Source organism: Nymphaea colorata, chromosome 1 (genome assembly GCF_008831285.2).
Source record: "Nymphaea colorata isolate Beijing-Zhang1983 chromosome 1, ASM883128v2, whole genome shotgun sequence".
Lineage (NCBI taxonomy): Eukaryota > Viridiplantae > Streptophyta > Magnoliopsida > Nymphaeales > Nymphaeaceae > Nymphaea > Nymphaea colorata.
The window spans coordinates 15,666,242-15,690,590 of NC_045138.2; the positions used below are offsets into that span (position 1 = coordinate 15,666,242).

At 38.7% G+C, this 24,349-nt stretch overlaps 4 protein-coding genes and 1 non-coding gene across 5 annotated transcripts; 3 read left to right on the forward strand and 2 right to left on the reverse strand.

Annotated features, from left to right (window-relative positions):
• Positions 1-687: 687 nt before the first annotated feature.
• LOC116249728 (uncharacterized) lies at positions 688-3,781 on the reverse strand. The gene is made up of 5 exons (XM_031622960.2): positions 3,361-3,781; positions 2,112-2,201; positions 1,911-2,015; positions 1,729-1,823; positions 688-919 (listed from the first exon to the last, which is right to left on the reverse strand). The coding sequence occupies exons 1-5, from the start codon at positions 3,646-3,648 to the stop codon at positions 820-822; spliced, it is 678 nt and encodes a 225-aa protein (XP_031478820.1). The 5' UTR covers positions 3,649-3,781; the 3' UTR covers positions 688-819.
• Positions 3,782-4,710: 929 nt separating this feature from the next.
• Positions 4,711-10,837, reverse strand: LOC116258313 (sorting nexin 1). The gene is made up of 11 exons (XM_031635402.2): positions 10,702-10,837; positions 10,472-10,612; positions 9,094-9,229; positions 8,883-9,016; positions 7,367-7,441; positions 6,463-6,622; positions 6,162-6,295; positions 5,966-6,034; positions 5,713-5,792; positions 5,458-5,518; positions 4,711-5,054 (listed from the first exon to the last, which is right to left on the reverse strand). Exons 1-11 carry the CDS (start codon positions 10,711-10,713, stop codon positions 4,839-4,841), a joined length of 1,218 nt encoding a protein of 405 aa, XP_031491262.1. The 5' UTR covers positions 10,714-10,837; the 3' UTR covers positions 4,711-4,838.
• Positions 10,838-11,001: 164 nt separating this feature from the next.
• On the forward strand, positions 11,002-16,862 carry LOC116258322 (protein ORANGE-LIKE, chloroplastic). The gene is made up of 8 exons (XM_031635415.2): positions 11,002-11,301; positions 11,382-11,496; positions 12,648-12,764; positions 12,870-12,956; positions 13,994-14,070; positions 14,197-14,324; positions 14,590-14,726; positions 16,465-16,862. Exons 1-8 carry the CDS (start codon positions 11,054-11,056, stop codon positions 16,540-16,542), a joined length of 987 nt encoding a protein of 328 aa, XP_031491275.1. The 5' UTR covers positions 11,002-11,053; the 3' UTR covers positions 16,543-16,862.
• An 825-nt stretch (positions 16,863-17,687) lies between these two features.
• TRNAL-UAG (transfer RNA leucine (anticodon UAG)) lies at positions 17,688-17,767 on the forward strand. The gene has a single exon. It is a non-coding gene; the product is annotated as a tRNA-Leu (tRNA).
• Positions 17,768-17,785: 18 nt separating this feature from the next.
• LOC116251306 (uncharacterized) lies at positions 17,786-22,778 on the forward strand. The gene is made up of 5 exons (XM_031625493.2): positions 17,786-18,187; positions 19,484-19,722; positions 21,537-21,649; positions 21,755-21,901; positions 22,355-22,778. Exons 1-5 carry the CDS (start codon positions 17,935-17,937, stop codon positions 22,626-22,628), a joined length of 1,026 nt encoding a protein of 341 aa, XP_031481353.1. The 5' UTR covers positions 17,786-17,934; the 3' UTR covers positions 22,629-22,778.
• The last annotated feature ends 1,571 nt before the right edge of the window (positions 22,779-24,349 follow it).

A 24,349-nucleotide genomic window follows, 5' to 3' on the forward strand; every position in this document is an offset into this window, starting at 1 on the left:
GGATTCTGGACTTTATTCAAGATCCAAGACCCATAAGTCCCACAAAACAGTTCGCGCTCGCGTGAGTTGATGTTACTCTCACCAAAAAGTAGTTTTGAATCTTACTCGAAATTAGATTGTGAATTTGCGTGACCAATGAGAATTTGATTACCATTTAGGTCAGGGCTTTTACTTGGGAATTTGATTACTAAGTAGATCATATTTTCCACTTGGGCATCAAGGGAGAAGGAGTCTTGGCTTCTCATTCCTCACCAGTACTAATGCACATTTCCAAAATCAAGTTCAACTAGTTGGGTTTGGATTTGGTTGGAAATTAGATAAAAATCATATGTTATAGACTTTTTGACAACATAAACATTAATACAATATTCCATGAATTTGCTCCAATCTTTGAAACAGATTTATGGAGCAGTGTGTTAGCATTCTTACTATCAAACGCCCACTTTAACATTTTTAATTTTAAGTCTGATTCGTAGAACATTGTGTTAGTGCTCCGATTGTCAAACTAAGTTACCTTAGGTAAAATCTAAAGAAAGAAATTGTGTTAGAATCATCAAAATGTATGCATTTTTCAAACCCTTACAGTGAGCATCTATAGATCCAAGCCCACTAGCACGGTGTTGAAAGCAGGCACAAAGCTTACTGTCTGGCAGGAGACCATCTGCCCTGACACACGAATAACAGATATGGAGGAAACAATCAAACTATTGTAGACTTTGCTTGAAATTTTACATGCAATCAAAATCTCAATCCTTGTTGCCTCAAGAAAGAGGTATTTAACATAATATACATGCAAATTGTAGCAAGAAACAGAGAAAATTAAGAGCTTGTGTCCTTAAGTGGTGTGGACCAAGGATACTTCATCGATGGATCCCGTGGCATTTGTCTGAAGTTGAGGAATGGTGCCCAAAGCATCAAGCTTCATAGAGAAACAGTAGGTTAAGACAATTGCAGGAGAGATCATAGCATGAAAGCATAGCTCTGATAGGTTTTGGTTGGAACTAGAGTTAGGAACCATGTTTCACATGCAAAATCTGACATTCATGTAATATAATGTTTCCAATAGAACAACGTTCTCCATGTCCCTCTTCAAAGAAGCGTATTAATCTTTTTGCACATGAGAAATAAGAAGAGAATTCAGAAAAATCAACTCATGACTTGATCAGGAATGAACCCTACCAACTCTGAAATTTGGTTCAGCTTAACATCTAGCAGGTGGTAATTCCCAAATCTAGTCTTTCATGTGATACGAAGCAAATGGTATCGCTTACTTTATCTAATGCACAAGTACCACCTCAATTTTCACTCTCTCAAACAGCTTCGACATTGATAGATCTGTGACTCAATGCATAACATCTCTTAGGTTTTCACCACTAACCAGGGAATTGATATGTGCAGGAACAGAGGCATGTAGACCTATTGCTCAGAGAACCAGCACACAAGTTGAAGATCGTGAACAATAACGCAAGTACTATTACTGAACTATGACATTCAGAACTCTAAACTGCATAAACTGAAACATTAGATTAGCACCTAGCTGAGAAAGCAGTTCACCACTCAAATACTTGAATAATCTTTCTCTCTGATGAAAGAACGGCTCAATTTCAGTTCGAATTGCAGAGGGGCCATGGAGAATTCAAGTGAATCAAGGTTAAACACAACACAACCAGAACAATTTTGGAACTCCCAAAATATTAAAGAGTAATACGTTCTTAACGTTCCACTTACCCTGGAAAGAACATGAACACACACAAGAACTGTACATACATCTCCAAGAGCTTCCTCTTGTACCACCGCAACCGAAGCCAATTAAAGATTATAGGCTGCAACGGAGCTCTATCAATATAACTGGAAATTTTCATTTATTCGATGCCACATAAAAGAAAAGGACATTGACATGGTTTGCTTACCGGCATGACCAAAAAGTACCAGAATGCGATGATGCCTGCTGAAATAAGCGTCCAGAATAAGTCTTCTTCTGCAGCACCAGTCACTGCGAGTGCCGGTTGTTCCATCTGCAGAGTAAGGCAATAGAAGAGAATTTTTAAAAAGAACTTCATAAAAGAAAGAAAAGAAAATCTTGCCAAGCATGACGGAGATAGGTAACGCACAAGGACGAGGAATCCTGCAGATCCAATGAGACAACAAAGCTTCTGCAGGGAAAACCTTTCATTGAGTGCATCGAGTAATTTCTCTGGTGCCTACAGAAAATTTCAATTGCCATTAATTGCAGACAACATGAATGGGAGTATCCATGGTCGATTGTCCAGTTAGCACACGAAGGCAAGCAACCATCACCAAAAATCATTAAACGCATTCATTGGGATATTAGGTGTAAGCCAAACAACGCAATCAGAAATATAATTGTCATTCAATTTAGTTACACATATCTTTGTGTTAGTTTATCAAAGGAGGACAACACCGAAGGAGAGGTGTATACCCTATATCTCTTAAACTTGGCTTTCAGATTCCAAAGGAAAAATTAGACTTGCATAAAACTGATTAATTCAAACGACCTTCAATATGAAATTTAATAACTCAGTCCTCAAATTATTAAAGATGTTCCCAGATTTTGAGCCTCATCCTAAAGCAACTTAAAGATGTGCCAGTAGAGGTTATATTTCTTAAATTTTAGGTTTAACGTCTCCGAAGTAAGCTCCCAAAGCTGTAAAACTAGATTAAGCAATTTACAGTGACAAACGGGGTCCGACTCAAGAAATCGGAATGGGCAATGCAAGGTCCAATACAGCAACTCCTGAAGCCATGTCTTGACCGCATTGCAACGTTGTCAAAAAACAAGCAACTCTCACGCTCTAAACGACGGAAGACAAGGAAAGAAAACATCAGGGACCTTAGAAGATTTGGTTAGATCATGTTTTCAGGAATTCCATTACATCAATAAAGATGATGCTTGAGGGCATAACGGTATTTAGCAATACAGAGAAATCAAGACACAACAAAGCAATGAGGCAGGCCCAGAAAGCAATGGAAATAGCATGGTGTCGTAACTAAAGAAATTTCAGTAGGCACTAGAAAAACTTATTGACAAAAAGAATGCTTCTGCGGTTGTTCAGACCTTTACACCTCCTCCAATCTGTTAACAAGTCTCTCCTACCAGCAGAACACCATCTAATTTAACAAGAAACATCTCAAGATGGGACCAATTGTTTCGAGAAAAGAGATTAGTATCATTATTCCATTAGTAGTTTTACGTCGGGAGGAAAAAAAATCAGAGAATTTAACCATTAGAGGCAGTCCAAGGTTTGCTTCTTGACCAACAGTACTACTCGCTTCCTGTTATTTTGCAAACTAAGGAATAAAATTCACGGGCCAGATTGTATATACTCTCTCCCTCTCTACCTGAAGGAGCAACTTCTCGAACCTCTGCACATTAACATCACGCGGCAATTTCAACGTCGATCCCGGTGGCATGATGGCTCGTCCATGTCCATATGATCCGACTGCGTCGATGTTCTCCATCGAGGCACGAGAGGTGGTGAGCCGACAGAATGAGTTGCTGCCCGCCTTACTCATCCTCTGCTCAGTCGTTGGACTCCTACCTGACGTCAAGCTCGCAGCCGCAGCAGGCGAAAGGTAATTGCGGACGGGCAGGTGGCTTGTGGGCTGGACAACCGGCCGGGCGGCCATCTCGAAGATAATCCGGCGAGGAGAAGAGAGAAGCTGCGGGCAGAGAGTCGGAAATGGCGGATATATTGGGACAATGACGACCCACGGGAGGTCCACGTTTTCGTGGCCTTCAAGCGCCGTGCTTGCCGCGTTATCTTTTCAGGAAATATATAGCAAGAAACAATCATAATTTCGATATTTAATGAGTTCAACCAGCTAAATTTTGAAAATAGCTTTACCACACCCTTATTTTTATTCTTTTTCCTCACAAATTACCTTACTAATGTAATTATACATTTAAAACATGATAAATCAATAGTATTATTAAATGTATAGATAATTTTTTTAAATCATCGTAATTTCATGTCGTTATATGTTTCTAAACATAAACTGACAACTGCATAATTATTTTTCAGGAAAACCTTTTATAAAGGAACTGTAGGGAAAATCCCTGCTATTGTTAATTTCAGCTTCGTCTCGACCAATATGCAACGGATCCACTCTAGACTGTGACGACCCAGACCATGCGAATATTTTCATAATTTACTATATTTAATAATTAGTTAATACAAATTAATCTAATGCTGTTAGATGCATATTATATAGTATCATCCAGCAAATTAAAATAGTATATAAACCAAACAAATAGAACAATGTGGCTCATCAGGCTAGCGATGAGAACCTGATCATCAATTCGGTCGGTTCCTGTGAGCACTATACTTCTAGATAATAAGGTGAATGGTGCAGAATACTTGGCAACATGATTCCACTCGGCACCATCGGATCAGGGAGGACCAACGGAAGCGTATGTTTGCATTTTTCATGTCTAAGAAGAAGACCAACACCAAGTATTCATTTAAACGTCCAAGGGATTCTGATTTGTCCTGCCTCTCAATCCAAATCTGTAAACAGGAGATTTGGACTTTGGAGTTGATATTTTAAAAATTCATCTGAAAGTAAGACACAATGCAATAGTAGCAATACGACAAGCCTGAGAATTGAAGTCCTATCACTCCCCATTACGGTACACAAATGGCAGCTGAGAGAGAGAGAGAGCACCGTGATTATGTAATAGCCGGAGGGTAAAAAAACACTAGGAAGTTTTCTCAGAGGTCCCGTTATTATACATATAAAAAACCAAAATAAATCATAGAGGAAAGCAGCAGCGGGAGACAAACAGAAAATTGGAGAAGGAAAAAGAGGAACAAGAATCATCGACGTGAGGAAGAATAGGCATCAAGTTTTGGAAGCAAGCCACGCCAAGCATCGGCAATCTCATTGGCAAGTTTGGCCTGACCCTTCGCAAACTCGTGGAATGTGAAGCCCATATCCATCGTCTTCTCTTCTTGAAATCGCACCATCTCCTGGTTCATTAATTTGACAATCGTCTCGAATCTCCTGGTAGCCTCCTCGCTCTCTGCTTTCAACTGAATCACATTCAAGAACCAGAAACAAGCACACTGTGAATAGAGAAAGAGAGAGAGAGTGTGTGTATTTGTGTATTCCTGCGTGCAAAAAGATGTTCAGACGTCTTATGTGACAAAAGCAACAGAACAGGAGCAAGACTGCGAAACTCCTGGAGAATGCACAAGCACATCTGAGGTTACTGAAGATGGGTTGCATAATTCTCAGACTACGAGATCTGGCTGTGGATCAGGTTTACATCTTTCTGTTTGCCAAATATAGCCTCCGATAACAAGCCATCTACAGGTCCAATTTTTCAAGCTAACGAGTGGATGAGACTAAAAATGCTGCAGACTTCTGTTTTAAATATCAGGATCAAGTAATAAAAACTAAAAACTGTATAATTGCGACATTATAAGCACTTACTTCCTTGCACTCTATTTCAGCTTCTGCTGCCTTCTCAGATCGAGCCAGCATCAGTCTCTCACTGCCATGCAAGAATAAAATGATTAAGCAAAATGCCTTAAGACAACAAATAAAACACCCATATAAAGAAAGTTCCCATGCAGTGCTGCTGGGGAATAGGTGTGAAAAAAACACATATATAAAGTTAAATTTATTGCTTTACTGTACATCATCAAGTATAACTAAACAGCATACGAAGTAACCATGGAGCCTTACAGGTTAATCTCCTTCAGCTTTGCTGTTTCTGTCAATTCACATTGCTGCCTGAAAGCATTTGCTCGGTCTGCCATGGTAGCCTATGCCCAAAAAAAAAAAAAAAAAAACAGAAATAAGCAAATAAAGAAACAAGCCCAGTCATGTCTTCCATCTGTCTGAAATTGAATAAAGTTCGCTAGAGCTTTCCTCCAGTTCCCTACTCCCTAGCATATCCCTGTTAATCTCATGGAGAAAACAATTACTATGAACCCACCTTTATTGACTGCACAGCGCGTACATAATCCTTTAAAGGCTCTTCAAAGTTCATCAACACATTGTCAGCCTTCATTGGAAGTCAAGTCAGATATCATTTCAGAATTTTGCTTTTACACAATAAATCAGTAAAGTAATAAAGATTAATATAGTTTGTTTTAGAGTTACATTATCTTTAAACTTATGACTAAAGATACCTCATTCTGAAGCTTGTAAGACAATATTTCGGCTTTCATGCCAAAATCTGAAAATGCTTTACCAAGAGAATTTCCCTCACAAGCACCTAAGAGCTTGACTGCCTTTCCAAAGTCAGACAAGGATTGTCCCAACTCTGAGAAATAGCAAAATAATATTAAATCAGTCTTAATTTGGCAGAATTGTAGGAAAAAATGGCCCGCTCTAAAGTAAACTGAATTCTTCGAAAAACAGCAGGAAGCTGCTGCTCAAACAGGAAAAAAGAAACAAATAAAGGACTTTTCCTCTCAAGTTGTTGAATACCTCTGTGTCTCTTCACAAGACGAAAGGCCTGCTTTTGTGCCTCAGCCAGGTGCTCTTCTAGCTCAAAAATATACTGTTTCAGTTTCTCATATTCAGGGTCAGATTCTTCAACAGGCTTTTCCTTCCCAAGCACAACATCAGTTACCCTCGTCTGGACCTCCTATAAAACGTAAATGTTCAACCACAAGCACAGTAGCATCAGATAATATTAGAACGAGGCATCCCAAGTACAAAGCCGTATAGAGCTTGAAAGACCATAATGTTTTTATACATATGGTACACATCCAAAGCAAGATTCACATGGAAAAATGTAAACATTATCAATAAGATCAAACAATATCACCAAAGCCTGTGTCTCTCTTAATTTGCATTTTACCAAAACTGAAAACAAGCAAGTTATCAACCTATCACAGTCAAGCAGTAAGTACTACATGAAGCGCAGCAATCAGAAACTACTCAGTCCAAAAGATCCCCTTCCATGTCTATCATGCAGGTTGAAATTATAAAGAACAATTCAAAAGAATAGATGCCATTGAGCGAGAATAGATACTCAGCCCAAAAGACCCCCTTCCAGGTCCTGCTCTCATCTGTTCAAGCTCAGTTTGCCCCACAAGCCAGTCTTAAGAACCATTGAGCGAGAATAGATGCTCTGAACTGGCAGAAATGTTGTAACTTCTCAGATCTTCAAGTTCTATGAATGGACAATTAAGAATGAAGATTCATAGAAATGGATATGTATGCCACAGGATGGGAAATATATGTTTGTAACAGCTTTCAAGTTCAATGACACCAGAAAAAGGAAAATTATAATTGACGATGACAAAATTGATGAATGAAATCAATTCAACGGCGAGCAAAAAATGGATGCCAATGCTACTTATCCCAAACCTATTAGACAAAATACCTTAATCATTTGCATCAGATCAGCAGGCTTCTTTTTAAAAATGCCCATCTCCAGAGATCTTGCCCTCTCCATGGTCTGGAAAAAGGGAAGCAATATGGTATAAACAATACACTCATAGAAAGAGAAACAATTTATCAAGAAGTGATATGTATGGATAGATACAAACAAAAACCACTTGGCCAAACTTGTCTCATGAGGACGCTAAAGGTTTATTTTAGGTACACACTTTTCAAGATTACACCTGAGATAAGAAGTCTTTGCACTCAAAATTTGCCCAATATTATTATGAGCTAACAATGAATAATTGAATGAATGTTCTCATTTGTAGCTTACCAAACAAAGCAAATAATTCTGTGGTAGTAAAATGCTCATCCTTTGCGAAAAAGAAGTATTAACTATACATTAAGACAATGTGTCAAGCTGTAAGCCTCTATATACTGTCTGAAAAATGCCCATGAAATAACAAACGATAACCAACAGAAAACATGCACCACCAAACTGCCAAAGTAACCTTCTATTACTTTTTCCCAATCTGATTTTTTGGCTTTGAAGCAATCATTTTCAAATTTCATGTGTCTTAGCTCGAAACATTCCGGAGACCATGCTAAATGTCCTTTCTTGCAAATGGACAGCCTTTTCATTGTGCATGTATAGTAAGAAATATATTATGCACATTCACAAATAGGACCACCAATTTCAATACTAACTATTTCTTAAAAGCCGTTAAATGACAACTATTTTCCCCAGAAAACAACGGCAGTAAAGGATTTATGAACTCCGAAGAGAACAACCGTGAAAAACAACATTTTTTTCCAGGAAGATTCTATCAGGTCTCTGTACAAAAGAAACTCAGAAAATTTGGCAAAAGGGAAAGCTATTGTTATGATTTATATGGTAATGAAATAAAACTAGCAATACCTGAAAATGTATAATTTAATTGAGTAATTGTGGAATATCTCGTGATAATGTAGCAAAAACAGAAAAATGACAGTAAGTTCAACTACATCATAACGTTAACATTGTTACTGGCCAAAATATGATGATTTTTTAAATAATTGTCCATGTGAACAGACGGTATTCATATGTGTGTGCATGCTCATGTGAAATGACATCCATGAAATATAAACACCACTAAACAAGGATGATAGGTTCTTTTTATGAACTAAATATTCCACTTCGCAAATCTCACAAGCAAAAGTCCACATCTTGTGAGTCAGAACTAGAACTTTAAAAAAATCTTTACAGACGAGAAACCAGCAGAGCAAAGAGTAGATCAGACTTATGGCCACTTACGGACTTCCGGGATGGAAATAATGAGCTGGAAGAAATAACAAATAGTAGATTGAACAAAAGCAAAAAATTATGCCACCTTTGCAACAATGCATCATAAAATATGCAACAGACACCCAAAGAAAACTAAATCAACTATATTACCTAGGTAATTCACGGCATTAGCACTAAAATAAAAGCTATCTGGGCATAATCTGCATTGAACTTAAAAGGGCAGAGCTCATACATCTTCATCTTCTTGCAGAAAAATTCTGAGGTCTTCACTTTGCTGAAGTTGTGGATGTGAAGCTATTCGATTTACAAATATATCTAATGCTCTACGCCTCAACTCAATAAACTCAGCACTGAAGCGGAACTTCTCTGACAAGGAAACCATTCAATTGTTTCAGTTTTTTGAAGACATAAAATTTTAAGATGCTTGAATGCCAAAGACATACCTACAGCACTTTTCTCCGGAAGGGGTGGAATAAAAATCCCCTTGTACTTCTCACATAGCCTGTCTCGCAGCCATACAAAATCACTATAGCGACGGATAACAATCTTTTCTGGCCCTTGATATTCAGGAAAATTTGTCTGCAATAAGAGATTTTTTTTTTGTACACCAAAAGACATGAAAGAAGTTAACAATATTCTTAAATTTCTCCTTATATTTAACATAAGTACCACACAGTTAAAAATAGTAGAACAAAAAATACTATCTGTGCCAGCATTTATACAAGTTGATCAGCACTAAAAGATGAAAGAAAAACTTACAAGTGGACCATTTCATGTTAAATATATTATAGGTGTCTAACTTCTAAGATTAATGAGAACGTTGCAGGGACATATGAGGTTTCTAACTCAAGCAGATAAGATGCATATTGTTCCCTGAATAGCCATTTAAGCTAAACTAAAAGGGACTTCAGCAGCCATCGCTTAGCATCTTTTCATACTTTGAATTTGCTGCCGCGATGTCCAAGAAACAAGACCAACGAAAGATATGTCAAAGAACCATCACACTTTAAGAAAATTCCAGCTTGACGCTCCTTGGACAGTGTCACGTTTAAATAGCTTAGAAGCACCTCTATCTCAACCCAACCCCATACAGAAGTATGAACATTTTTATTACACAATCCCAAAAACAACAGCTATCTCGTACAACAAGTGCTACTGCAATTTGCAACGTCCTTTTTCTCTTTTGTCTTTCTTCTCTCCCCTAACATCTTTTTCCCATCACAAACTAGTCTGATTTTGCCAACCCACTTTCTATTTCACAATAATTAATCGCCACACACCGAGAAAAATAAAACCACTTGGCTGGAAAACGTACCTACAGAAACATGAAGACTTACAGAAAGTTCCTCCCAAAGGCATCATCAAACGAAAAGTAGTCACCAACAAGTTAAATCTACAACAAAATCCTCGTCGAATTGCACATACAATTCCACTCAAAAGACGAAATACATGTAACCATTGCATTAAATTTGACGGAAATTTTGGGAGTGCAATACCAAACCATGAAACCAAGCCCTTACAAACATCACCTCGAAAATTAATCATGATATAACATCACCAATCAACATTACCATGTTTCTCTTTCTCTTAAAAAAAATAGAAAAACACGACGCGGACGAAAAAATGAAAAAGTAAACAGCTGTAATTCAAATACATCAACGAGCACTAAGACGAAACTTAGCATTTAAAGGAACGACAGAACAAGATGAAGTAAACGTACAAATGGGGAATTGCTCAGCAATTGAACATATCCAGCAAAGAAAACCCATAAGAAAACCTAAAAGAGATAGCCAAATAAGAAGCGTATGGAAGGGAGGATGCCTTGGTGATGACACGATACGAGATGTAGGCCTGGACTCCATTGCCCAACTTCACGGGATCCGTGACCGTGACGTGTAGAAACGGTTCCGAAGTAGAAGACGAAGGTGATCGAGGACTCTGCGACGACCCCGACAGAGACCTCTGCAGCACCACGAAATCGCGAAAACTATCACGTTTTTTACCTCGAATTTCAGGAATTCGACGAATCAAGAGAGCAAGATAGAGAGTACCTTGGCGATCATGGTCAATAGTTCCCCCTCAGACGACACGACAAGAATGAAAGGAGAGAGAAGAAGAAGAGAAGGAAAATAAAGTTGAAGAAGGAGGCGCCGAGGCGGGGAGTTTGTGTCTTTCGTTCATTTTGGCGGGGAGAATTGTGTACATTCGCCATGTCACGGGAAACTCTTCCGCGCCTCATTTGGGTCGGGGCAACTTGTGGACCCGAACTAGGACTCGATCCGCTGCACCCGTTGTAGGCTAGCCGCTACTAGGGAAAGTGATATGTCCTTCAAACGAACCTGAGTCCGACCCGTTTAAGTAACCCCACGGCACAGGAGAGAGAGAGGGAAGGGCGAGGGAGAGATGGCGTACGTGGCCTTCGTCTCCTCCTACCACCTGCGGCTCGCTGTGGCTTCTCGCTGCTGCTGCTCCTCTGCTTCTTCTCCTCCTCCTCCTCTTACCCTTCTTTGCGGGAAACCCGTCTTATTCCACCACCGCCCACTTCTCATCAGAAGAAGAGGAATCCAATTTCTCAGTTCAAAGTTGGGGCTTCGGAGCAGACCCAATTGCTCTGCCAGCAGGAATCCCCCCGCTGGCGATGACGTAACAGAGTTAGTACATCGTCTCTCTCTCTCTCGCTCGCTCGCTCTCTTTCTTTCTGTTGACGTGATGTAACTTCTTTGGACTTTAGCTTCTGCATTATAGAAGGGCCGGAAACGGTTCAGGATTTCGTTCAGTTGCAGATGCAAGAGATACAAGACAATATCAGGAGTAGGCGAAACAAGATTTTTCTGTTAATGGAGGAGGTAAGCGCATGAGTCGAACCATGGCAGGTTGTTTGCTCGACCTTGCAATTTTTAAGTTGTCATTTGTTTTCTGCTGTAGTCATGGAAGAATAATTTTTCTGATTCTAGGAAGAGGTAAAAAATGGATCGGCTACTTTTATTTTTACTAAAATACACTCCCTCACCTGGCTTAATTTAGCGGTCAGCTGTTTATGATGGAATCCTAGTTATTCATTGCTGTAGCTGGGAGTAGCCTGTTTTAGTGTATGCCGGATTTGAGTTCACTGGAGTTATGCCGCATCTGGTAAAGGCTTTTGACAGCTGTATCTTGAGCATTGACAGGAAGCATTCTGACATATCAAAATTCTAAGTTGATAGGACCATAGCGAAGTAAAAAAGCAAGTCTGCAAGTGGAAGCAGGGAAGCGAGTTGGAAACAGGGAAGATAACTTAGAAAAGGCAACTAGGTCTCTTGGTAATATGGTTAAAACTTAGAAAATGCAGGGAGAGCATGCACAGGTGTCCGAAGGCCTTGCGAAAGCAAGTTCACGCCTGCGCACGTAAGTCTTGTTGCACAATTAAGGTCATCAGGAGAAAATGCAGACGAAAATGAAATGTCAAACAAGAGGAGTATTGGTGGAGTCCTTTACGTTTATTGATGTAAAGGTCTACTACATCTTGCATGGTATAAACCAGGAGGTGTATGAGTTTAACTAATTATAGCTAACTTTAAGTTCTAATGAGGTAGACTGTCTGATCATTGTGGTATTTTATGTACTTCTATATGTGTTTTGTTATTAAGGACCTTGTCAGTAGTTTTTTAACAAATTGAACCCTTAGGCTGCGGTGAATCTTATTTGACTTTGCTTGATAATGGACAACCACGTAATGAGTAACACGTTTGACACATTTCAAAACTTTGCTTGATTGGAGTTTGGGGCTTGTTTATTTTTTCAGTCAGTTTATTATCTTTTTTAACGTTTGAAGACACTTCTATCTGTTTCTTGAATTATACTAGTTTTGATAATCGGTTGCATAGTCATAATAGAATTAAATAATGTTTTTGTGCTACTGCATTGGGAATGCTGGGTACTCTGGTGTATTTGGAAATGGTTATCATTTCAGTGATTAATGTCTTTATTATTTAATTAATATATCCTTATTATTTATCAGGTTAGGAGATTAAGGATACAGCAGCGAATAAAAAGCACTGGTGCAGTGAATGAAGATAGTGAGAAAGAAAATGAGATGCCTGATATGCCATCGTCTATTCCTTTTCTTCCTAATATGGTGATTCTTGCAGATTTTGCATCTGAAATATCAAGTTCTGCAGAAAATTATTTGCTCATGAATTAGATTTTCTGTCCTAACACCATGCTATCCTTCTTGAAGTAGACATTCACAACTCGAAGGAAGCTCTACCTTACATGCTTTTTACTTATCTCGGGAATAATTCTTTTTGGAGGCTTCCTTGCACCAACAGTAAGTACTTTTTTTTGTTTGCTCCACCTACGCTGCAAAGAGCACAGTTTTTTGAGAGCTAACATGATCATCCATGCTGCCCCACGTGTTTACTTTCTTTATGAAGAAATAATTAATGATTTTTATCTTCATGCATGACTGATAAAGGATGTATTACTTCATATATTGCTTTTCAATTGTGAGATATGTGATGCAGTTTCAGAACATCAAAGAATTAGTTAAACCACTTGAACATGATCTCATTAAGCAGGGAGTGAGTAATGTGCTTGAGTATATAGTGAGCCAACTAAAATAGGAATAATCAAGTGTTTCTCTGTCTCATTTTGGTTTCAATCATGCATATGTGGTGCAGTTTGTTAAACAACAAAGTCTGGGCATGTTTGGAGGTGGGTCAATATCAAGAGCTGTAGGAACTTAGCTGGGAAGGAATTCATGAAAAATCATAGCTCTGTTGATCATCTGTTGGGCTGGGAGTCGGACATGCTTGTTCAGTTGTTCTGTATGTCCTAGCTTAAGTTTTTTAAGTTGTGAGTATCATCAGTGCCACTATTGACAGCATGTTGTTACTTGTTCTTTGTCATGGTTTCCACCTACCGATGCTTTATTGTCCACAAAACAAATGTGAAATGCCCTATTATTGCAGTCATTCTGCTTTTCTCTGTGGGCTCAAGATAATTTGGTATTAACTTTTCCAATCATAGTTCAGTGCAGAATTTCATACGTCTTTTCTCTATCTCACATAATGAACTATCGATCTTGGATAGAGAAACAAGGAAGTCAATTAGACTTCTTTCCAGTGATTAACAGAGCATAGGTTCAAATCCGTGGCTTTTACTTTCAACTGTACACAAGGAATTACCTCTTACGTGTCAATTTTCCTGGTGTAATTTATTCAATGAAGAGCAAATAATAAAAGATGAATGTTTAAATTTATGCTTGTCCTTTTTTCTAACAGCTCATGAAATAAAGGACACTGTCATGCTCTTCTTTGTAAACTTATTTCCACTAACTTCCAATTAACTTGGTATAATATTCAGCTTGAACTAAAACTGGGGTTGGGTGGTACCTCCTACGAAGACTTCATCCGCAGTCTGCACCTACCCCTGCAGCTAAGGTTTGTATAACGTTGTTGAACAATACGAAAGTCTGTGTTCCTGGTGAATTTCACAGGCACTGTGCCATGGTGCTGCATGGTTTATTTTAGAGTCTATTTTCTAAACTTGAAGCTGTTTTCTTTCAGTGAAGTGGATCCCATTGTAGCATCCTTCTCAGGAGGAGCAGTTGGAGTCATTTCTGCTCTTATGGTGATTGAGATTAACAATGTTGAGCAACAGGAGAAAAAAAGATGCAAATATTGTCTTGGGACTGGTTAGTATAAAAGCTAGGTTGGCAACATAAGTATCTTGTACAATTTACTGACCTTCATGTTCTTTTCTAAGCCTTTTTTGGTTTTCATTTATGTGACTGTTTACGGGTATGTCTGAATACTGTAGGCTTAAATGGTCAACAATTATTCATTAATATATGTTTTTCTGAACTTTCATGGCCTCATTTGGTGTCTTAGTATAGGACATGGCAGCTTCAATGATTATAAATCTATGATATTTTTGTTTATTTTTTTTATAAATTTCAGGATACCTAGCATGTGCAAGGTGCTCCGGCAGTGGTCTCTCTTCAACCATTGAGTCGATCGCCTTTTCCAGTAGTTCTAACTTCCCTCTAAGTGCCCAAAAAAATGAAAGGTGCATAAATTGCTCTGGCGCGGGAAAGGTACAAAACTTAAGTAGTAATGGATTTGACAATGGTCCATGCATTTCTGGCTGTTTCTTTTCAGTAAACAAAGATCTGTGTTGTTTTTTTCCCTGGATTTTTATGTTTCTTTATTTTGCCTCTATTCACTTGATAGTTTGTAACCTTATATTGATAGTGAAACTGGCGGTGAGGTTATGGTTCTTACATCTTTCAGGTGCAGATAGGCTGTTATTTTGCAGTGTATTATTTGTGATAATCAGATTTTCAAGCTTCCAAGTTCATAACATTACATTAAGCAGACTTTAGTTTTGATGAGAAGGGCGTTGTCTTCTTGGAACACATGTTCTTAACATACATGTTCAAGAAATGCTGTGTTCTTGTTCTAGAAGACATTGTGTGATTATGATCTAGCATTTGATTGTAGCATCTAGAACAACGTTTGTAATCACATAATGTTTCTTGGAACATGAAGATGATGTTTTTGAATCATGTGTTTCAAGAACACAATGTTCTTTTTGTCAAAAACCTTTTAAAGTTCCAACTTATGTTACAGATGGAGGTTTTATTGGAAAAACTGTGAAATATTTCTCTCCTAACGCTATGGTATCTTATTATATTCAATTCAGAATATTTTGAGAGGTAAAACTATTGTGCCTTACACCAAACAATAGATGTGTAGATGTTGATGCATACTCGAGGTAAAAGCACACAACGACCTCTAATCACACCAGTATTCTTCAAGAAGAGAAACTTGGGTTCGTTCATGTGGCCCATTGATTCTCTTGTGGCTTTCAGGAGTAGAAATCTGAGCTTGAAGCTAGTAAGCTTAATCAGCCCATTCCTTACCCTCTTTTCCTCCTAGGCTCTATCAATGATTTTCTTACCCGCCTTAACCAAACCACCCCCTTCCCCCCCCCCCCCCCACTCTGGCTCTCTTTTCCTCCCTTTCTCTTCTGCCATATTCAACACATTTTTGAAGCCCCTTAAAATGGGAAACCCTGAAGACCAAAAGCCAACTTCAAATCTTATTTTGAATTTTTGTGTAATTTCTAAGTTAAAAACTCAGGTTTCTAAGTTAAAAACTCAGGACTTTGTGCAAGTTTTCTTTCCCCATTGCTTTTCCGAAATTTTCTCAAAATATTTAATATAGATGTTTATTTGGTTCTACCAAATCTCTGTGACATGATTCAGGAAAGAAAGTCATCTGTGAAGGTGATTCAGCTGCTGAATTACTAAAGTATGTATGAATGTAGAGACCAATGTTTTTTACATGGGCATAGTGTCCACTAGCGAAGCTAACAAGTGACCTAATATTCTGATAGAATGTCAAATTGGGCACTTGAGATGGGGAGAGAGAAAGAGGCTATGTCACACAAGTGTGGGGTGTGGGTGCAGTGAGAAGATATATAAAACTAGCAGTTAACAATTAACAAGGTGTGAATTTGTCATTGATTCAATGAAAAAAAGAAAGCGATTGCTTTGTTGCTGCACCCAAGTCACACCCAACACGACTTGGGTGCAGCCACCTTCTTGAGAAGTTCCTTCACAAGGATACTTGGGAGAAACTCTAATTAGGTGTTTCCTTCACCATGGCTAACGGAAGGTATGTGTAGTTAATACGTCTGACATTCAAAATGAAAACTACTTGTGCCATTAATTTACGAGAATTCTTGAATATGAATATGAAATTTATTTCCAAAGGTCTTGTATGATCCTAGCATATGCAAATCCTCATCACTTAAGCTTTTGTTTTCAGGTCATGTGCACGGGATGCTTATGCACTGGGATGGCTATGGCAAGTGAGCACGATCTACGGATAGACCCATTTGACTGATGGCTTTATTTCTCTGGTAAACGCGCAGCAGCATGATAAGTCTTGGTTCTAGGGTACAGATCCTCAAATGGGCTGTTGGGAATCTTCAGATAAACAATGGACTCTCAGACCTCGTGGGCCTGTTGAGTAAATATAGCGCTGGAAGCCTGGACACTGGACAGGACCTTTGCGATTACTTCCATATTCACATGGCCATGACAGTAAATTTGAATGACTTTGCAAAGTTCTGTGTTTCCTTTCCTGGAGCATTACTGTTCAATGTAAAGGTTCTATCTTTGAACTATTTCTAATAAGTAAGAATGGCCTGTAAAATTGCCTCAGATCTCTTTGTGTGTCTAGTTGAATATCTCCTTGCAAGAAATTTAAACCATTTTCTTAAATTGTTGAGATAGTATTCTCTTGGTTCCTGGACATGAGAATATTCTGATTAGGTGGATATCGTGCTGTGTAGTGATAAAGTTTTGAAAGTGTAATAAGCTGCCGATCTGCCTTGATATTTTGAATTCCTTTGTTTTTCTCGTCCTTCAATCCAAAATCTTGTCCACTCCTGATGCAAAAAGTGTAGAAGCGAGACATGAATATGGAACAAAAGAGTACTTTTTTTTCAGTATAATCTTTTGGAGCACATTTTGGTTAGTGGCTGCAGTAGCTGCCAGCCGGTGCTTCTTGAACCAAAAAGATTGTGATTTACAGGATCATTTCAATTGGCATGGCATCCTGTCTATCTGAAGAAAATGGTGATAAAAGTGCGACATAAGTCGTGCCGAAACATTGAATTGGTTAGGATATGAACTAAAACTTTTTTAGTATATTATATTTTTTACTAATCGAGACAAGATGTACGTTAATCCATTCAGGTAACCATCATAACTAGGTCTAAATTGAATCCAATGAAGTTACTCTTTTCGTAGGATCTAACTATGATAATTAATTTTTCTTATTTAGCATTCAAGACTTGATTAAGAGTAGCGGATGCAGGTTGAATACAAGCATTTTACCATAGGGTGCACTCGGCAGAATTGGATCACGTAGAAAGTTTATAACTAATACAAATCTTATTTATCCGATTTGACGTGATTGAATGCAGTCGTACATCGTACACTATAAAATTAAGAAACTAATTGGTGCGCAAGCAATCAAAAACTGACAGTTTGGCCGAGTGGTCTAAGGCGCCAGATTTAGGCTCTGGTCCGAAAGGGCGTGGGTTCAAATCCCACAGCTGTCAAAGTTTCTTTTCACATCCTGTTCCTCTATTTTTTTTTTTTTTTCTTCTTTGTGTGCGATTCCTCTTCTTTCTACAGAGCTGGGACCTGTCCTTTCAATTTTCTTCCTCGGTTTCCTTTTTGACGGGGAATTACGCAAAAGGGATATTGCTCAATACCTGAATCAAAGATGGTGGTGAATTTACTGCTGAGGATCTCCAGATCCAATCAGAGATTCTCACTGCTTTGGGGAAGCGGTGGTGGTGCAGGGAGGGGACTGAGCACGCTTGCCTATGAAGTGGTTGAGACGACGGCACCATCTTCAGCACCCAGCGCCGCCACAGCCTCGACGGCTTTCATTCTGCACGGCCTCATGGGCTCCGGCAGGAACTGGAGGACCTTCTCCCGCCAATTGGCATCTTCACTAGTTTCCCCTTCCTCAGGTAATCACATTTTTCCATAAAATTTTCAGTTGAATTTATACAAAGCCATAAAATTTTCAGTTGAATTTATACAAAGAAACAACGTCATTTGGAATTTGTTTCTGCGAGTATATTGTTAGATCATGGCCAGTCTGGTAAGAACAACATAATGGCATTGAGCATCCGATTTCCACTACCTCTTTCGTTCTCCTTTTCACTTGGCTGGTGCATTTTCTTTTCTGTTTAGAGCAATTTAGTTTCTTTTTTGTGTTTTTCAGACTATTGCTTGAAATTTGGCTTCTTATTTCATCATTGCTGTTCTCTTTCGTTTGTGTTTAATATAATGGTCGTTTCTGGCATTCTGCTCATATGATTGGTGCTTTTTTTTGGAGTCTAGACGGTTACCATGCGTGTGTTTTTATTAAACTGTACAAACGTGCACAAAATGTACATTTCATAAACCTGTTTCTGTGTTTCCAGTTCTTGTCATTTGATGCAATTCATGATGGAATTGCAATCCTGGAGACGCTGCTGAGGCTGTCTTATGTCCTCTGACAATGGTGTATGATGTATAACAATCTGATTCAACAATTAATTGTCACAAAGAGAAAACTGTAACATTCATTCGGTAGTCGACATTTTCAGTGCGAAACTAATGCAGAAATTTAAGAGAAGCAAGACTAGAACTTCATTTCATCATCACAATTCTTGCATATGATGTTCTCATTTGTTGGTAAAAAGAAAAAATTGAAAATGTGAAGGTTAAATGTTTGCTTTACCCATCAGTTACGTGATCTCCAGTTGACTTGGATGACTCACTAGGTCTTCCTTTTTAGATGCAAATGACTCGCTAGGTTCAACCCGCTTGTTTTTGCAAGGCTATGATCCAAGTCAATTTTGCTCTTCACTTAAACAGGTGAGGTTTGTCTGAACTAGGATAATTTGTGAACTACGTGATTCCATTACTGGCCTTATATGGGATGGAGTTGAATCTCCAGTTTCTCTGGTGTAACAAGAGGTTTTCCCTTTAATAATGAATGTTCTTCTGGCTAAATCGGTCTTAGACCATGCTGATAAAATTTCTTTCTAAGAATTCATTTCTCGTGTTGCACATGTATGTTTCTGTTACCATGTTCATATATCTTAAAGTGGTTACACATCTTAGCTTCATGACCATGTACCTTATAATGTTTCCGCCTACGTCTTGTTTGTCCACATACTAATGAGTAGCACATTTTTATGCATTTTGCTTTCTTGTCTCAAGAAACTTGCTTTCTCCCAAGTCCTTGCTGATCCGTGTTTAGTCCTATTTTGCAGCTTGGAAAATTGTCCTTGTGGATTTGCGAAACCATGGGAAATCAGTTGGAATCCAAGGTCTGGAGCCTCCTCATGATATGGCAAATTCTGCCAGAGATTTAGCTAATCTGATTAATGCTCATAAATGGGCTTCGCCAGATGTTGTAATCGGTCATTCCATGGGTGGAAAAGTTGCCCTGGAATTTCTGGCTTCATGTGCTCGTGGTGATTATGGTGAATCTGTTGTTTTGCCCAAGCAGGTACAAGTCGCACTTACCCTTCGGGCTGAAATTTTCTTGTAATGTGATTTGCTTCTGTACTTTTTATCATCAAATAGTGAAAGTAATTTCATGGATACCTTTCTCTTATCGGGCAGACCATCAAATTCTTGGTTTCATTTTGACACTTGAAGATCCAAATTGTACCATTTTAATTTTTTCTAGAGCTAATACGTCTGGTTATCTAATACTGTCTCCTAGCTCAAGCCTGTAGTCCATCTCATCCGTATTCTTTACAACTTATGAATATGGTTAAGTAATTTGGTTTGGTGATCCGGCTCCATCGAGCAAGATTCAACTGACTTGGCTGTTATCATCCTGCAATCCATAATAACAAATGTTAACGTCTTATTGAAAATCTTGTAATTTTGGTGAGACTGGGTTAACCATATGATGAAAATAAGACCATGATATTTTGGTACAAAACTTTACTTTCGAAATATCATATTTTGTTGCAATATGAATTGTGCACAAAATTTACTTCGCTATACTATTCATGGTTTCTGTTATATTTTGGTATATTTTGTGAGAGTCAATATTTTCACCTAATTATTAAAATATTACAAAAGAAAATCTTTGGTGCCTGGAAATGAGATTTACATCAATGGTTTAGCCTATCCCCAGTTGTCATAACAAAACGTTGGTTCAGATTATAGCATTGAAATGTCACTTGCTAGTGTCAGGTATGGGTGTTTAAGACTGAAGAATACAAACTAAATGATGGTTTTTTGAAGAGTGTTCTTAAAGATCTCGAAAGAGAACGATATGTGTAAATTAATATTTATTCCTATTGATCTCTCCTATCATTGAACTTTTTTTGAATGGTTTTCTCCATTCTGTCTGACAAGGCTTGTCAGAAGAATAATTGGAATTCAAATCGAACTGTTCTTCAGGGCCTTGTTGTAGTTGTCATTATTCATGAACAGTGTTTCAAAAGAAATGTTTAAACCGTTTTCCTGTCTGGAAGAATCTTGGAATCTAAACAAAAGAACTACATCTATATCGAGGCTTTCTTGCTTGAATATCAGATGTTATTTTTGCAGTTTTACTATGTTAGCAGGAATTTATTGCAAATGTAAGATCCTCAGGATTTGAGATCAATGAATTTTAGATTAGACCCTCCCCTCTCTGATATTAAACCAAACCTTTTCTCAATGCAAAATATAAAATAAGGATTTCAAGTATTAGTTTGATGAACCATGGACTTTATGGTGGACCCTTTGCCACATCAGCAAAAGCATGCCTCGTCAGACCCAGATCTCAAATCTGATGCCATCAAACACTCCCCTAGTGTTCTGGCAAGAGCAGTCTGGTTCCATGATCCTGTCAAAAATCCATCGTGACACTGAATTCCTGGACCGTAGAGTTTGCTTATTATTGAGAGCAACCATCGGTTAAATTTACAGGAATGTTTTGAACGCCGACCTTCATAGCATGATTGTGTCATAATAAAATACTGACATCATGTACTAGTCCAGGGCGGTGTGTATGAGTTTTCACCAGACTAGTTCTATATTTTTTGGTAATGGACTATGCGTCAATGTCCACCCAAGATACTGAATTCCTGGAATGTAGAGCTGTGCTTATTATTGAGAGCAACCATCGGTCACATTTACTGAAATATTTAGAATTGCAACCTTTATAGCATAAGAGTGTCACAATAAGATACTGACATCATGTAATCTAGGACGGTGTGCATGAGTTTTTGCCAGAGTAGTTTTGTATTCTTTGGTAATGGACTGTGTCAATAAGTTTTATTTCTCTTTGAGCATCGGTAATTTCTTGATGCAGAGCAGTTGTGGGTGCTGGATTCAGTTCCTCATGAAGTGAACTCGGATAACAACGACCTAGAAGTGGAAAAGGTCCTGCATACCCTCCAAAGTCTGTCTACTCCATTGCCATCAAGAAGGTAGTCAACTGAACTAGCGTCAGTTTGGAAAAATATGTTTGTGTTATCTAGAATTATTAGACAATAAGTGCAAGCAGAGGAAAATTAATACTTCCCAAATATCAGGTGGCTGGTTGAACACATGATCAAGCAGGGATTCTCTAAAGCATTGTCAGAATGGGTTGGGAGCAATTTAAAGGTGGACTCCACAGGGAAGCAAATGACTTGGGCTTTTAATCTAAGTGGCTGCGTGGAGATGTTTGATTCCTTTTTGTACTCTCTCTCTCTCTTTTTTCTTTTTCTCTCTCTCTCTCTTTTCTTTTTCTCTCTCTCTTGTGCACACCCACACTCATGTGAACTATTAAGATCAAGGCAAGATCTGGAATTTGACATTTCTGTATATTCTTGTCTGCCACTAACGATAGATTTATGGGACACGTCTTCGTCTATGACCCATTTGGTGGCTGTCTCCTTCTGTCCGGTTGTTATGGAACCATAATCGTGAAACATGATCTTCTTTACAAGACACGACTTCAGAAAGTTTTTTAAGAGCACAATGTCTTTTCTGCTAGTATTTCTGCAGGATCTTTGCTTTGTATCGTTACTCTAAAGAACAACTAGTAACACGTACGGGGAAGTTCTGCCGTTCGGAAACCGTAGTGTTTGTCACTATGCTGCAAGAAACTTCTATCTATTTCTCTGACTTCTTGATGGGAATTCTTGTAGGCAGAAGGATTACTGGCCCCTTTTGGAGAAGCCACCTAAAGGCACAGATATTATGATTGTGCGTGCAGAGAGAAGCGACAGATGGACGCCAGAGGTGATACAAAAGCTTGAAAGTTTAACCAGCAAAGGAGCTGAAGAAGCCAGTAAGGGGAGAGTACTGTATCATGTTCTCCCAGATGCAGGACACTGGGTTCATGTTGACAATCCTAAAGGATTGCTCGATATAATGATCCCTCATATGAAATCTCTCTCACATTCCGATCCTTCAAGATAAGCACATTATCCACAGCCAACTGATTTTCAGAACTCGGCTCTTGCGGAGTTCACACATTACCTTAGAGATGACAGTAAAATAAGCCAAGTTATTAAGGCAACTGCTGTAACCTAACATCAATTTTATTTATACATGTCAGCAATTTTGTCATCGGTGTTTTTGCTTCCTTCCGGAAGGAAGGATGGAAATGAAAGGAAAAGGATCGTACTTTTAAAGTTGAGATCAGGTGAGATGACTCCCTGGTTACCCCACCCACCAATATGACCCAAGCAAATGGTTCTTCCATCAATGTTGCTATACTGATATTGGTACAGTGACCAGCAAAATTTATGGCTGAGGAGGCATTTTCACCTTTTCAGGTGGAATCATCGCACCGTGTGATTTGACTTCTTATTCTTGTGACCCTAGAAACCACGCTTATCAACAATGGTTTAAGAAGATTTCCAATAACAGCAGGCTTCTTCAATCCCGTGCCTGCTAAAGAACCGGGCACTTAAGAAAAAGAACTAAAAGGGTTGCTAATTGTTTGGGTGTTAACATGGCCTTCTATTCAGTTTCCAGGAATGATAACCAATAAGCCAAAGCCTCCCCTCCTATCCTCTGTCCCTATGGTTTAGGACCTGCTTTGAAACTTAGGTGGCTATAGCACCAGCAGTTCCAAGAAATAACACCCACTAAAATCGAATCAATGATATGCTGTTTGCATGTCAGTCAGTTTGATCGGCTATGCAATACCCTTTGGAGCTTCCGTTTCGGAGTTTCTTTGATGAATAAGGTGTAGTCAAGGCTAATGTTCCCACAGAGTCACATTGAGAACAGGACGTTAAGTGTTTACCCGAGTTCCATGTGACTGATTTCACATGAACAGAGTGTGAAAGGCAATGGTAGGTGCTGTAGTTTGTGCAACAAGCGCGAACATTGCTAATCTATTGTATTGCGAATGGAATCGACTGTTTTCCTTCCTAAAACTCCTTGACAAGCAGTCATTTATAACCAGTGGTTTCATCGGGGGGCTCTAACACGGCTTGAATGCTCATCCATGTCAATTTTCGGAACCGTTAGCGGCTTCTTGAAATACCAAACCACCATAAACTTAGTTTCACAGGTTCTGCATTTTCATAGCTTTGAAGGCCAACTACGTGAACTTGGCAGACAAATGTGTGAACGTTACTCAAACGATAGGCTTTGGCAAGCATGACAGGTGTGGGCAATACAGTCTGATTAGTGCGGGGAAAAAAATTTTTACATAATTTAAAAGATTGTCAATGTTTAAAAGTAACATATATGCTCAATACTTGAAAATATTCCAAGATTCGTGTAGGCCAAAGTCAATCTAGTGAAAAGAACTTGTCACGTCAGCGGAGGGAACCACGTTTACCAAGAATAAGCGCACAAAATTCCTAAGCATGGATCAAGAACAACCATGCAAGTCAGAACATTGGAGGTATAAGAGTATGGAGGAAAAAAAAAATATCCTTGCAAGTCCCTTGAACCGATAAATGCGCTGTAGCTCAGCCAAAGGAAGAGGACGCAATGGGGTTTGAACCCATGAACAATTGCCTATTGGGCAGGGCCGTAGGTTTCAAGACCAGCCTAATTTTGCTCTTAGAGAAACGGGGTGGAGACCTAATCATGAGATTGGACCTGAGAGGTGAGTTTAATACCCAGCTAGCTCTCAACGTAAATTCGCAGGGTTCTGTCTAACTTGCCTACTAAAAACA

Coding starts and splice junctions, on each gene's coding strand:
- LOC116249728 (XM_031622960.2), bottom strand. CDS start 3,648: ATGGCCGCCCGGCCGGTTGTCCAGCCCACAAGCCACCTGCCCGTCCGC. Junction 1,824..1,910: donor GGTACTTTTTGGTCATGCCG/GTAAGCAAACCA, acceptor GCTCCGTTGCAG/CCTATAATCTTTAATTGGCT. Junction 920..1,728: donor GTGTTCATGTTCTTTCCAGG/GTAAGTGGAACG, acceptor TTCTCTATGAAG/CTTGATGCTTTGGGCACCAT.
- LOC116258313 (XM_031635402.2), bottom strand. Junction 9,017..9,093: donor TCCGGAGAAAAGTGCTGTAG/GTATGTCTTTGG, acceptor TTTCCTTGTCAG/AGAAGTTCCGCTTCAGTGCT. Junction 7,442..8,882: donor TTCTGCAAGAAGATGAAGAT/GTATGAGCTCTG, acceptor CCCTTTTTCCAG/ACCATGGAGAGGGCAAGATC.
- LOC116258322 (XM_031635415.2), top strand. CDS start 11,054: ATGGCGTACGTGGCCTTCGTCTCCTCCTACCACCTGCGGCTCGCTGTG. Junction 11,302..11,381: donor GCTGGCGATGACGTAACAGA/GTTAGTACATCG, acceptor TTTGGACTTTAG/CTTCTGCATTATAGAAGGGC. Junction 11,497..12,647: donor TTTTTCTGTTAATGGAGGAG/GTAAGCGCATGA, acceptor ATTATTTATCAG/GTTAGGAGATTAAGGATACA.
- LOC116251306 (XM_031625493.2), top strand. CDS start 17,935: ATGGTGGTGAATTTACTGCTGAGGATCTCCAGATCCAATCAGAGATTC. Junction 19,723..21,536: donor CTGTTGTTTTGCCCAAGCAG/GTACAAGTCGCA, acceptor GATGCAGAGCAG/TTGTGGGTGCTGGATTCAGT. Junction 21,902..22,354: donor GAGATGTTTGATTCCTTTTT/GTACTCTCTCTC, acceptor GAATTCTTGTAG/GCAGAAGGATTACTGGCCCC.